This window comes from Phyllostomus hastatus, unplaced genomic scaffold (assembly GCF_019186645.2).
Source record: "Phyllostomus hastatus isolate PE091 unplaced genomic scaffold, TTU_PhHast_1.1 phas_scaffold_55, whole genome shotgun sequence".
Classification (NCBI taxonomy): Eukaryota; Metazoa; Chordata; class Mammalia; order Chiroptera; family Phyllostomidae; genus Phyllostomus; species Phyllostomus hastatus.
Window position 1 is genome coordinate 5,581,989 of NW_025334035.1, and position 14,900 is coordinate 5,596,888.

Genomic DNA, 14,900 nt, shown 5'->3' on the forward strand with positions numbered 1-14,900 from the left:
GAGAGGGAAGGGAGGGAGAAAAAGAGAGAGAGAGAGAGAGAGAGAAACATCAATGTGCAGTTGCTGGGGGCTGTGGCCTGCAACCCAGGCATGTGCCCTGACTGGGAATCGAACCTGCAATGCTTTGGTTCACAGCCCACACTCAATCCACTGAGCTATGCCAGCCAGGACAAATAAACAAAATCTTAAAAAATAAAGTAAAATTTCAGTGAATGAAATACAGAATATTTCTCATGTGGGGAGAGATAATTAATGATTTAGCAAATGGGGAAAAAATTAGGTGTCTGTAATATACCAACATAAAACTTAACTATTATGAAGATTTGTGCTTAAAAAAATAAAAATATAAGAAACTCTTAAGATAGACATCAGAGGTAGACAGCTATCCAAAGACATCAACAAGGCCCGAATATTGATATTGAACTCAGAAACCAATGCTTTGTCTTTACCTGTCTGCTAATGATACAAGTCACAATAATAATTATACTTGTCCTTTGTTTTTTCTATATAACCCAAACTGTTTTTGATAACTGAACATGTATTAGATAACTGTTAATATGCTTTTTATGGCTTATGTAAATATACAAGATGCCAAACACAGAAAATGAGACAGAAGGTAAAACGTGGACCATGATAATTCACAGGACAAAACTGACGCAGAGTGTTTTTTCACACTGAAGGCGGTGAGACCAGACTGCCCTCCACCCTTCGTTCTGTGGGGAGAATCAGGCCTCCCCTCAGATCCATGGTAACAGCACTGCTCCACCCCCAGTGGTCAACCAGATGAGACCACACTATGCGACCAAAAGGTTGATCAGCAATGCATCCTTCAGAATGATTTATGACCCAAAGGGAGAACTGTGGATGAAAAAAAGCAGTTCTTTGGAAGGTAACCTCACAGTGTGATCTGATCATAAATTACTAACTAGGCAGGTAGGTCATGGTCAATAGTCATGCCCAATAGTCATGCCCAAGCCTATAGTTTCTTTTGTGAAAGGGATTAAGCAAGCCCTGTCCACTGTTCTTGAGCATCTAAGTTAACACACTTTTGAAAAACCAGAATACTACTGGAAGCAGGTATTAACCCTCAGGAGAGCAAATAATCTTGTTAACTATCCTATAATCCAATCCCCACCTTGCTTTCTTCAGTCTTCCTTACATCCATTCCTTAATTTCAAATAAATTTAAAAAAGCTGTAAAACTTATTCTCTAGAGCATTTGATACCTTGCTCTTTGACATATGTTGTCAGTTTGGCTCAAATAAACATAAAAATTCAAAAAAAATTTAGACAATTAAGAAAATTATTTATATAATCTCTGAGTGTGAAAGGCCTTTTCCCAATTTTTAAAAAAAATTTTCAATTATAGTTGATATAAGATATTATATTAGTATCAGGTGTGAAAATCCTTTCTAAGCATTAGCTGCCCTTCCTCTATAAGAAAAGACCACAAAGAAAATACTATCAATGAAACAAACAGGAAAGCAAAATACAACCAGAGACACTGAAATAAAGAACAATCTGACAGTAACCAGAGAGGAAGGAGGAGAGGGAATCAAGGAACACATATAAAGGACACGTAGGCGAAGCCAAAGGGGGTGGGTTTGAGGGTGGGAGGTGGAGATGGGTGGAGCAAGGGGGCCTGGTGAGGTGAAAAGGGAGACAACTGTACCCAAACAACAATAAAAAGAAAAAGAAAAAAGTACTGATAATTTCAAATAAAATTTAAAAACAAGTACAGATTAAAAAATGTCATTTACAAAATCCAAAGCCAAACTAATAGAAAAATATTTATACTAAATATGCCAGATCAAGGCTTAATACAGTTAAAATATATATGCAGAACACTTTAAAGTTAAGAAATAATAAATTAGGTTAAGGACATATATGTATATAGTCAATTCCTAAAGGATGAAATACAAACATCCAAAAAATATACAAAAAGATGTTTAGTAACATAAGGAACAAAAAAATGTATAGTAAATCATTGTGTACTTGCAACTAACAGAGATAAAAGATATTCAGAAATGGTATAGAACTACAATCCCATTATATATGTGTGTGTATATGTATATATGTGCATATACATGTATACATATATATGTATGTGTGTACATACTATATTCCCCGCCTCAAAAAAAGGCTGCCCTGGAATTTCATACAACCTAAATCCAGAAAGCACACATTGAGGAATCTACTCTAGTCTGGGCAATAATCCAGCTACACTGAAAACTCATTTATAATTAGAAATAATCTAATTGCCCAAGAAGATGGTACTGGTTAAATGAATCAGAGATCTAAATGTAAAAAAAATCAAACCATACATTTACTAGAAGAAAACAGGGATAAATTCCTTATAACCCTGCAAATACAAAAGCTATGAGTGAACACAGAGAACCAATTAAAGATTGATAGTGAACTTCATTGAAAAACAAAACTTTTCACATGACAAAAGATACCATACAAAGTTAAACAACATGTGACAAAGGAAAGAAAACAGTTACACTGCATAATAAATAGCTAATATTGCTAATATATAACAAGCTCTTGAAGACTAAAAGACCAACAATCCAAGAGAAGTATGGGCAAAAGACAAGAAGTGAATGAACAGAAACTATATATATATATATATATATATTAAAAATAGTGCTTAAGTGTGTGAAACATATACTTCACATGAATCATAATGTGAAAATTCCTATTTAAAACTACTCTGAAATATTACACCTCACTTATCAGACTGGCAACAATTGAGAAGAATGGCAAGGCCCCACTGGCCAGCCTGTGAAGACACATGCTCTCACACGGTGCTGGCAGGGTGCCCAAAGAGACAACCCCTGCAGAAGGGAATCTGGCAATAAGGAAAAGAATAAGTCACATTTGCCTTGGTTCTGAGAATTTGCTTGTAAAAGATACTACCACAAATACAAAGGAAAAAAACCACAAAGCTATTTATTGCAGCATTATTCATAACAGCAGAGACTGGAAACAGTCTGCATGCCCAACCTTAGAAGACAGATGAAATGAACCATGGTACATCTACACAGCAAATACTAGACAGTCCTAATGAATTAATATGGAAAGATTTCTATACATTATTTTTAAAAAGAGCTAGATAGCAAGATTACAAAATCATTTTGTTTAAAAGGAAGAGAAAATACACACACACACACGCTTATTTCTGCAAAAAGTAATACAAGAGGAATAAACCAGAAATTAATGAAAATGGTTACTTACAAGAAGGAGGTGAAAAAGGGGTGAAAAAGTGTGGGATGGGAACAAAACTTTGAGTGTACCTTTGTATATAATTTTGCCTTTTTATTAGTTTAAATGTTTTACATATTTAAAGTTAAATCAATAAGGTGGAGGGAAGTAAACCCTAAAAATGAATATAGACAGAAACAAAAAAAGAAAGTATAGTATAAGACAAAGAAAAAAATCAATTTTTACATTTTTAAATGTAACATGTAAAAAAGACCTATTCTTTTGGTGAGAGTGTACACTCAGAGAAATGAGGACACTGCCTCTGGTCCGGCAAAGACATACTATCGGAGGGAAGAATGCCTACCCTAGAACAGACTACAATTGTTAGAAACTTGTAAAGTACAGCAGAGGAAATTAAAGAAATGCCATGCCTCAACTAGCCTCAGTGATTAAGTAGCTCAACTGTTCGGTTGTTATGTCAATCCAACAAACATGAGCATAAAAGCCATCATACATGTACACACATATCCGTGCACACGCACACACACTCCCTCAGAAATAGAAGGGCTTTCAGACCTCAAAGCTCATACAAGTCACTTCAAGTACTCATTCTCTCCTGGTCTTACCCTGGTTGTATTTTCACCATTTCTTTCATGCTGGTTTCGTTGTTGAATTTTCTCAGCAATCTCTTGTGCAATTTGGCAAGTAGAATCGTATGTGGAGAACCTGTATGAAAGTCATAAGGGGAGGAAAATGTTTAAGTTACTTTAAAAAAATGTCTGCAATATATATTTATATATTATATATATGAATATATACACATATACTTCATGTATATGAAAGAAGCAGGTGATATGAGATATTACATAATTAAGAAAACAGGAGGGAGGTTCATAAGGAAAACTGGGTCCTGGTCCCAGCTTTGCCACATTTCCTCTTTTCCTCTTCCATATTGTCATCTATAAAAAGAATAACTTAGTGGAAGTATCACACTCCCTAACCAAAAACTATACTACAAAGCTACAATAATCAAAACAATATGGTACTCGCAGAAAAACAGATACACAAACCAATGAAACAGAACTGAAAGCCCAGAAGTAAACACACATGTATGTGGGCAACTAATTTTTGACAAGGGAACCAAAAACATACAATGGAGAAAAGAAAACCTCTTCAATAAATGGTGCTTGGAAAACTGGAAAGCCACATGCATAAGAATAAAACTACACTGCTATTTAATACCATAAACAAAAATTAACACAAAATGGATCAAAGACTTAAATATAAGACCTGAAACAATGAAATACATGAAGAAAACTAAACTTATAGTACTAAACTTATGAACCTCAGGCTCAGGGAAGATTTTATGAATTTGACCCCAATGCTTCCATTAGTAAAAGCAAAGTAAAAACAAAAGCAAAATTAAATAAATGGGACTATATCAAACTAAAAAGCTTCTGCACAGCAAAAAAAAAGTCCATCAAGAAAACAAAAGACAACCAATCCAATGGGAGAAGATATTTGCAAACAATACCTCCAATAAGAGGCTAATATCTAAAATACATCAAGAACTCACTCACACACTCAACAAAAAAAACAAATAATCCAATTTAAAAAAATGAGCAGAGGACATGAACAGACACTTCCCAAGACAAAGGCAGAGAGATATATGAAAAGATGCTCAACTTCACTTGGTATAAGGAAAGTGCAAATCAAAACCACAATGAGATAGTCCCTTACACATGTTAGAATGTCTATCATCAACAAGACAAGTAGTAAGTGTTGAAGAGGATGTGAAGAAAAAGGAACCCTCATTCACAGTGTGCAGGTGGGAATGTAAACTGGTACAACCACTATGGAAAGCAATATGAAGGTTCCTCAAAAAAGTAAGAATAGAACTACCATATAATCCAGAAGTTCCTCTTGTAGGTATCTACCTGAAAAATTTGAAAACATTTATAAAGATATATGTATCCCTAGCCCTGGCAGGCGTAGCTCAGTGGATGGAGTGTGGGCTGCGAACCAAAGTGCCATAGGTTCAATTCCCAGTCAGGGCACATGCCTGGGTTGCAGGCCACGGCTCCCAGCAACCGCACATTGATGTTTCTCTCTCTCTCTCTTTCTCCCTCCCTTCCCTCTCTAAAAATAAATAAATAAATCTTTAAAAAAAAGATATATGTATCCCTATGTTCAGTGCAACATTATTCATGGTTGCCAAGACATAAAAACAAACTCAGCATTGTTTAATGAATAACTGGCTAAAGCTGTGGTACATCTATGCAATGGAATACTACTCAGCCCTAAGAAAAGATGAAATACTAGCATCAGTGACAACATGGATCAGTCCTGAGATTATCATGATAAGTCATATGGAAAAGGACAAAAACAATGATTCCACTCACATGTGGGATGTGAACCAGAAAGCAACAAATGAACAAATAAAACAAACAAAAACACTCAGAGCCAACACTACAGTGGTAACCAGAGGGGAAGGGGCATTATGGGGAGATTGAAGAGAGTAAAGGGGTCAGATATATGTTGAGGGAAGACCACCTGACTTTGGCTGGTGATCATACTATGCAATATACATATGATATATTATAGAATTAATTGTACACTTAAAAGTTACATAATCGTATTAATGAATATCACCCCAATAAATTTAATTTTGAACATTTTTTGAGAGGGATCCAAAATGGTGGCAGAGTAGGTGGAAAGTACACTCGCTTCCTCCCAGGACTAAACTGGTATTACAACTAAAATATAGAACAATCAGCCTGAATAACCAACTGAAGACTAGCTGAACAAAAGTCTTGTAACCAAGGATCTACAGAAGAAGCCACTTTGAGACTGCTAGGAAAGGTGGAAACTCGAAAAGGGCTGGCCCTGCTCCTTTAAGCACAAGCTGAGATTCCAGAGGAGTATCTCAGCTGCAAAGGTTCCCCTTGAGGAGCACGGGGCCTCAACCTCACACTGGGCTCCTCAGCCCAGAGCACTGAAGCTGAGAAGAGGCATGCATAAACACCTGGCTGTGAAAATTAGCAGAGATCTGCCAGGGAGAGAAAGGAGTCTGCTAGAGAAACAGCTGCCCGCTTAAAGGGCCAGCATACAAAATCTTGTTCGCAGTCATTCACCCTGGAATCCCATGGAGGGAGGGCAGAACACACTAGATTTGTGTGAAGAAGGACTGGGTTGTGTGGCTCTGGGGAGAGAGCTGAAAGGACAGCTGCCAGGATCTCTGTGCTGAGTCCCTCTCCCACCCCGCAGAGGCCACCTTCCATGAGTGGAGTGGAGCACTCCCCTCCTTATGGCATCAGCCTGGGGGAAGGCAACAGCCACACCCTCTGGACTCCCTGTTGTCCCAGCCAGCTGAGCTCTCACCCTGCTGAGGAGGCAGCTGTCGTGACCTGGGTGTAGGGGTCTGGGCAGACTCAGAGACTGAGTAGTGTGGTTCTGGGGTGAAGGCCATTCCACCCACTTCCCTGTAAACCTGTCCAGTGCCTCCCCTCATGGGAGATCCACTAGCCTCACCCTCCCAACTCCTGATAGCAAGGGATGGGGTAGGCGCACGAGAAGGGGACAGGCCAGTTCCCCAGGAGGTCTGGGAAGAATCCAGGACAGACTAAGTTGTGTGGCTCTGGAGCAAGGACCACACTCCACCCACCTTCCCCAAAGCAGACCAGCGCCTCCCACTCACTGAAGATCCACTAATGCCTACCTCTCCCTGAACAACTCCTGGAAGCCCTGCCATGCTGAGCTCAGGCTCTAGAAAGAATCTGGAACAAACTGAGCTGTGTGGCTCTAAGACAGGGGTCATTTTTCCTTTGCACATAGAACCAGTGCAGAACCCTCCTTCACATAGCCAAATCTTGGTCTATTTGGCCTTGATAAACTGTGCTGGCCTCATCCTGATGACTCCTGAGACCCCACCCACCACAAAGGTCTGCAAGCACCCAGCGAGTGGCAGCTAGACTTGGTACAATGGCACTTCTGTTGAGTGGCCTCAGATCCAGCACTGGCACCAAGTTTGAACCTCTATCAATCCAGTGAACACCACTTACCCCTACCTAGTGACTCACTGAGAATCTATCCCATGCAACTCAAGTACTGCCAGAGGCCCTTTTAGTGACTGAGCCTAACAGGCAGCCAGCAGGCAGACACAGGTGGAAATGGATTCTGGGGTGCCTGGGTCTTCTGAAGACCTGTTCTCGGGCTTGGTGGTGGTGGAAGTCAGCCTTGTGTGCAACTTGGTACTTTTCCCACACACCTAGGCCCAGCAGAAGCAGCCACAAACTGGGGATCACTTTCTAGCTCCAAACAGATGTCTCAAGGCCAGTCCCAGGCAGCGTCAGACATTGACCCACACCAGAGTTCCTCCCAAGAGACCCCAGAACCAACAAACCCAGTAGCCTGCTTTAGACAACATCAGAGCGGAATGGAATTAGCCTCACTAGTGGCATACACAAAGAAAGACTTCAGCAGGCACCAGCCTCAGCTGAGGCAAACTCCACTTTCTGTGGCCAGCACCTGCACAGCAGCTCTTACACTGTGGTGGGGTTTAAACCTCAGTCAGCCAGCCTGAGGGTCAACCACACATGTGAACAAGCCAATAGCAATCAAGACTCAATTACAACAGGAGGGCTCACATAACCCACACGGGGGACATTCCTGGAGAACCCAGCTCAGGTGATTAAGGAGACTATGCCACAGGGTCCAAAGAGACGCCTACTACATAAGGCCAACTTACCAAGAGTGGGAAGCACAGCACATCTACCTAATACACAGAGACATACACAAAGGGGCAGCCAAAAGGGGGAGACAAAGAATCATGCCCCAAATGAAAGAACAGAAGAAATCTCCAGAAAAAGAGCTAAATGAAATGAAGCCAAGTAATTACCGGAGTTCAAAACAATGGTTGTAAGAATGCTCAAGAAACTTAGTGAGAACTTCAACAGCATGAAAAAGGGCATAGAAACCATAAAAAAGAATGAGTCAGAAATAAATAATGCAATATTTGAAATGGAGAATATACTAGAAGGAGTCAATATTGGATTAGATGAAGCAGAGGATAAAATCAGTGATTTGGAAAACAAGATAGCAGCAAAAAGTGAAAAATGAGTACAGTTTAAGGGACCTTTGGGACAACATGAAGCATAACAACATCCACATCACAGGGGTACCAGGAGAGAAGAGAGAGCAAGGGGTTGAGAACCTTTTTAAAGAAATAACACCTGAAAACTTCCCTAACCTGGTGGGGAAATTAAAAAGACACACAAGTCCAGGAAGTGCAAAGAGTCACAAACAAGGAAAATGCAAAGAGGACCACACAAGGACACATTATAATTAAAATGGCAAAAGTTAATGACAAAGAGAGATAATCTTCTTTTTTATTGTTGTTCAATAACAAGAGAATCTTAAAAGCATCAAGAAAAAGATAATTAGTGACCTACAAGGGAGCTCTCATGAGACTGTCAGAGCCAGAAAACATTTCAGGCCAGAAAAGAGTGGCATAAAATATTCAAAGTGATGAATAGTCAAAGCAAGGATATACAAACAAAACTACTTTACCCAGCAAGGCTATCATTTAAAACTAAAGGAGAAATAAAGGGCTTCCCAGACAAGAAAAAGCTAAAGGAATTCATTACACCAAACCAGTATTACAAGAAATATTAAAAGATGTTTCTGAAAAAGAAAAATAAAAAAAGAGGAACATAGTTATGAAGAATAAAATGGCAATTAATCTGCAGTTACCAATAATAACTCAAAATGTCAAAACGGCTTAAATATTCCAATCAAAAGGCAAAGGGTAGCTGAATGGGTAAGAAAACAAAATGCATGTGTGTGTGTGTGTGTGTGTGTGTGTGTGTGTGTGTACTGTCTGCAAGATACATACCTCAGAAATAAAGACGTACACAGAATAAAAAGGATATAAAAAGATATTTCATGCAAACAGAAATAAAAAAAGTTAGGGTAGCAATACTTAAAACAGACAAAATGGACTTTAAAACAAAGGCTGTAACTTTTAGAAAGGCAATAATAAGAGACAAAGAAGGACACTACATAATGACGAAGGGACCCAAAAGAGAATATAACTCTTGTAAATATTTATACACCCAAAACATGGGAGCGCCTAAGGGAGATAAAGCAAATCTTAGTGAGCATAAAAGGAGAGAGCAACAGTAACACAGTCATAGCAGGGGATTCCTTCACTCCACTAACATCAATGGATAGATCTTCCAGACAGAAAATCAACAAGGTAACAGTGGCCCTAAACAACACACCGGCAGGATAAAATGAAGGATAAAAATCACATGATCATATCAATAGTGCAGAAAAAGCATCTGATAAAACCCAGCACCCATTTATGATAAAAAAAAAACTCTCAACATAACGGAAAGGGAGGAAACATACCTCAATGTAATAAAGTCCATATATGACAAACCAACAGACAACATCATTCTCCATGGGCAAACTCTGCAAGTGTCCCCTTAAGATGAGGAACAGGGATGCCTATTGTCACAATTCTTATTCACATAGCACTAAAAGTCCTAGCCACAGAAATCCGACAAGAAGTAAAAGGCATACAAACTGAAAAGGAAGAAATAAGACTGTCATTATTTGCAGATTACATGATACTGTATAGAGAGAATCCTAAAGATTCCACCAAAACAACAACAAAACCCTATTAGAACTGATAAATGAATTCAGTAAAGTAGCAGGATACAATATAAATATCCAGAAATCAGTAGCATTTTTATATGCCAATAATGAACAATCAGAAAGAGAAACTAAGAAAACAATCCCATTTACAATTGCATAAAAAAACCCCTAGAAATAAATGTAACCAAGGATGTAAAAGACATGTACTTGAAAAATTATAAGACATTGAAGAAAGAAATAGAAGAAGATACAAACAGGAGGAAGCATATACCTTGTTTGTGGATAGGAAAAATTAACATCAAAATGTCCATAGTACCCAAAGCAATCTACAGATTTAATGCAATTCCTGTGAAGATACCAATGGTGTCTAGAATAAATATCCCCAAAATTGATATGGAACTACAAGATTCCAAATAGCCTCAGCAATCTTAAGATGAAGAAAGTTGGAAGTATCATGCTAACTCATATCAAACTATACTATAAGGCCACAGTAATCAAAACAGCATGGAAATGGCATAAAAACAGACATAGATCAACAGAACAGAGAATCCAGAAATAAACCCATGCTTTTATGGTCAGTTAATATCTGACAAAGGAGGTAAGAACATACAATGGGGAAAAGACAGTCTATTCAATAAATGGTGTTGGAAAAACTGGACAGATACGTGCAAAAAAATGAAATTAGACCACCTTCTTACACTATACAAAAGAATAAACCTAAAATTGATTACAGACTTAAATGTAAAACTCAAAACCATAAAAATGCTATAAGAAAACATAGTAAAATCTCAACCATTTTTCTTAGTAATATTTTTCTTAGTACTATTTTTCTGATATTTCTCCTTGGGCAAGGGAAACAAAAGAAAAAATAAACAAATAGGACTATATCAAACTAAAAAGGTTTTGCACAGCAAAGAAAACCATTAACAAAATGAAAAGATAACCCAATGAATGGGAGAACACGTTCACTAATGATATATCTAATAAAAGGTTAATATCCAAAATTTATAAAGAATTTATACAACTCAACACCAAAAAAAAAAGAATCCAATTAAAAAGTGGGCAAAGGACCTGAATAGACACTTCTCCAAAGAGGCCATACAGATGGCCAATAGATATGTGAAAAGATACTCAATGTCACTAACCATCACAAAAATGCAAATTAAAAATACAATGAAATATCACCTCATACCTGTCAGAATGACCATCATCAACAAATCAACAGACAAGTGCTGGTGAGGACGTGGAGAAAAGGAAACCCACATGCACTGTCAGTGAGAATGCAGACTGGTGCAGTCATTGTGGGAAATAGTATGGAGTGGCTTCAAAAATTTAAAACCGGAACTGCTTTATGACACAGCAATTCCACTTCTGGGAGTATATCCAAAGAAAACAAAACACTAATTCAAAAGAATATATGCACCCCTATGCTCACTGCAGCATTATTTACAACAGCCAAGATTTGGAAGCAGCCCAAGTGCCCATTAGTAGATGAGTGCATGAAAAAGCTGTGGTGCATTTACACAATGGAATACTACCTAGATATAAAAAAGGGAAATCTTACTGCTTTCAACAGCATGAATACATCTGGAGGGTATTATGCTAAGTGAAATAAGCCAATCAGAGAAAGACACATACCATATGATTTCACTTATATGTGGAATCTAATGAACAAAATATACTAATATACAAAACAGAATCAGACTCATAGATACAGGGAAACAGACTGACAGCTGTCAGAGGGAAGGGGGGTTGGGGAGCTGGGTGGAAAAGGTAAAGGAATTAAGAAAAAAAACCCTCGTGGACACAGACAACAGTGATGACCAGAGGGGAAAGGGGGTGAGGGGAGGTAGGTGAGGGTAAACGGAAGACAGTGATGGCAGGAGACTTGATTTTGGATGGTGAGCACACAGTACAATATACAGATGATGTATTATAGAATTGTACACCTGAAACCTATATATTTTATTAATCAATACCATCCCAATAAATTCAATGTTTTTTTAAAAAATAAAAAATATAATTTTTTAAAGAGGAGCTTAGGCCTGCCTCTGAGGTTCTAGAACATACATATGAAAATCAATAATATGGTACAACACACCTCCGACCAAATGTGGGGTATAAATAGTATTTCTGGAGTTCTGAAGTGAGAGAAATGACTGTCCTGGAGGCACTCAGACCTGACAGGACTAGGCCAAAGGTTACACCTTGGGCTGAGGTAGCAGCTTAAAGCAAGCCTCTTATTCTGACAGAAGGGAGGAGCATATTTTAGTTGTGGCAAAAGGCAGAAGAGCAAGCAAAGACGAAAGGAACAAGTGCCTGACACATTCAGCTGCGTGGTAGCCCTGGGAAGGAAGGGAAAGTATAAAATGACAAAGAGGAGAAGCAGCTAGTTTCTGAAGAGCCTTGAACACCAGTCTAATCAGTTTTACACATAAAGCAAGGTCTTGATGAGGTTAAATGAAATGCTGAAGGGCAAAATCCTGGGGGTCTTGCCCCAATCCCCGTGTTCTCACTTTAGCCATAAAGAGCTATGGTTCTGAAACTTGGCTACACATTGAAATAACTGGGGAATCTTAAACACACATGCACACCCAGGATTCCTGGCCCCCACCCCGGAGCATTGTGATTAAATCGGTATGGGGTTTGACCTGGACAGGAAGGCCTGTGAAAGCTCCCATATGGTTCCAATCTGTAGCAAAGTGTGGAAATCACTGGCCTGGCAGTAATAGGCAACCCCATCACGGTATCCAACATACAAGTGCCTCAAGTACTAGTTCAGGAAAATTTATCTGAACTCCACTTACATAAACTGTTGGGAAGGAGAGAAAAGTGGAGGGAGACTAATGGAAGATTTCTCGAGCTATTCAACTACATAACCCATCACCGGTATTTACTACTGCAAGGCATAAGGCTATACAGAATTGGCCTACAGTAGAAACAGACAGCATAAGAGAGATTTGAAAGAAAAAAAAAATAAACCAAAGGAGATTAGTGAATAATCTGGTGGTTTAATGAGTGAAGGAAAAGTAGATGATTAGTTTTCAGGCCTAAGTGATGCTGTGCCAGAGACTGAGGAACTGGAAAAGGGAAAACGAGAGAAATTTCCAGACCATGAACTGGGCCTCCTTCTAGCACAAAAATACTGAATGCATAGTTAAATTGATACACACACACACACACACACACACACACACAATATTTACATTAAAATACACTTATAAAAAATACATAAAGAACAGAGATGAAAGAAAAATAGCAACATATTGATAATTCCAGAAACTGGATTATGAATATAAAGGGGCTCATCATACTACTCCACTGAGTATACATTTTTTACCTTTCACAATACAATTTTTAAAAAGTAAACAGAGAGAATTCCAGCCAAGATGGAGGCATAGGTAGATACAGTTTGCCTTCTTGCATAACCAAAAGAAGGACAACGAATTTAAAAACAAAAAATAATCGGATCTGCCAGGAAATCAAACTGTATGGAAGTCCGACAACCAAGGAGTTAAAGAAGCAGCATCCATCCAGACTGGGAGGAGGGGCCAGGACAGGCAGCCAGGTGGAGAGACCTTGTGGCAAGGCTGGCAAGGCAGTGGCTGGAGGAGCAGGTAGTCCCACATTTACATGCGGATAAACTGGGAGGAGCAACTGGAGAGCAAGACCTCAACCCAGGGTTCCAGCTCTGGGAAATAAAGCCTCAAAACCTTTGATTGTTAAAACCTGTGGGGGTTGAGGTGGCCACAGGAGAAACTGCCAGCCTCACAGGAAAACCCATTGGAGAGACCCACAGGGTCCTAGAATATATACAAACCTACCCACCCAGGAATCAGCACCAGAAGGGTCCGATTTGCTTGTGGGTAGCAGGGGAAGTGACTGAAAACCAGCTGAGGACAAGTAAGCAGCACTGTTACCTAGAACCCCTCCCCCACATACAGTGTCACAACACAGCAACACGGGTTGCCCCACCTGGAGAATACTTAAGGCTCTGCCCCTTACTACTAACAGGCTCACCGAGACAAAGAAATATGGCCCAAATGAAAGAACAGATCAAAGCTCCAAAAGTAGAACTAAGCAACAAAGAGATAGCCAACCTATCGGATGCACAGTTCAAAACACTGATAATCAGGATGTTCACAGAAATGGTTGAGTATGTCACAAAATAGAGAAAGAGGTGAATGCTAAGCAAAGTGAAATAAAGGAAAATGTATGGGGAACAAACAGTGAAGGAAAGGAAATTGCGTCTCAAATCAACAATTTGGAGCAGAAGAAATAAACATTCAACCAGAACAGAGTGAAGAAACAAGAATTCAAAAAAAAATGAGGAGAGGCTTAGGAACCTCCAGGACAACTTTAAACGTTCCAACATCCGAATCACAGGAGTGCCAGAGGAAGAAGAGGGAGAGCAGGAAATTGAAAACTTATTTGAAAAATATAATAAAGAACTTCCCTAATCTGGGAAAGTAAATAGACTTCCAGGAAGACCAGGAAGCTCAGAGAGTCCCAAAGAAGGTGAACCCAAGGAAGAACACACCAAGGTACATCATAATTACATTAACCAAGATTAAAAATAAGGAGAGAATCTTAAAAGCAGCAAGAGGAAAGGAGACAGTTACCCACAAAGGAGTTCCCATTAGACTATCAGCTGATTTCTCAAAAGAAACCTTACAGGCCAGAAGAGGCTGGAAAGAAGTATTCCAAGTCATGAAAGGCAAGGACCTACATCCAAGATGACTCTATCCAGCAAAGCTATAATTTAGAATGGGAAGGCAGATAAAGTGCTTCTCAGATAAGGTCAAGTTAAAGAAGTTCATCATCATCAAGCCCTTATTATATGAAATGTTAAAGGGACTTATCTAAGAAAAAGATCAAAATTATGAACAGTAAAATGACAACTCACAACTATCAACAACTGAACCTAAAAACAAAAACAAAAATGAACTAAGCAAACAACTAGAACAGGAACAGAATCACAGAAATTGAGATCACATGGGGAGTTATCAGCAGGGAGGATGAGGGGAAATAGCAGAA

The 14,900-nt window shown here is 38.9% G+C and overlaps 1 protein-coding gene across 2 annotated transcripts in view; it reads right to left on the reverse strand.

The window, feature by feature from the left end:
- Positions 1 to 14,900, reverse strand: part of STX8 (syntaxin 8) — a 243,914-nt gene that overhangs the window by 226,478 nt on the left and 2,536 nt on the right. For both annotated transcript variants that reach the window (XM_045824154.1, XM_045824153.1), the window contains exon 2: positions 3,830 to 3,929. In XM_045824154.1, the coding sequence (XP_045680110.1) occupies positions 3,830 to 3,929 (100 nt within the window). The remainder of the gene's footprint in view (positions 1 to 3,829; positions 3,930 to 14,900) is intronic.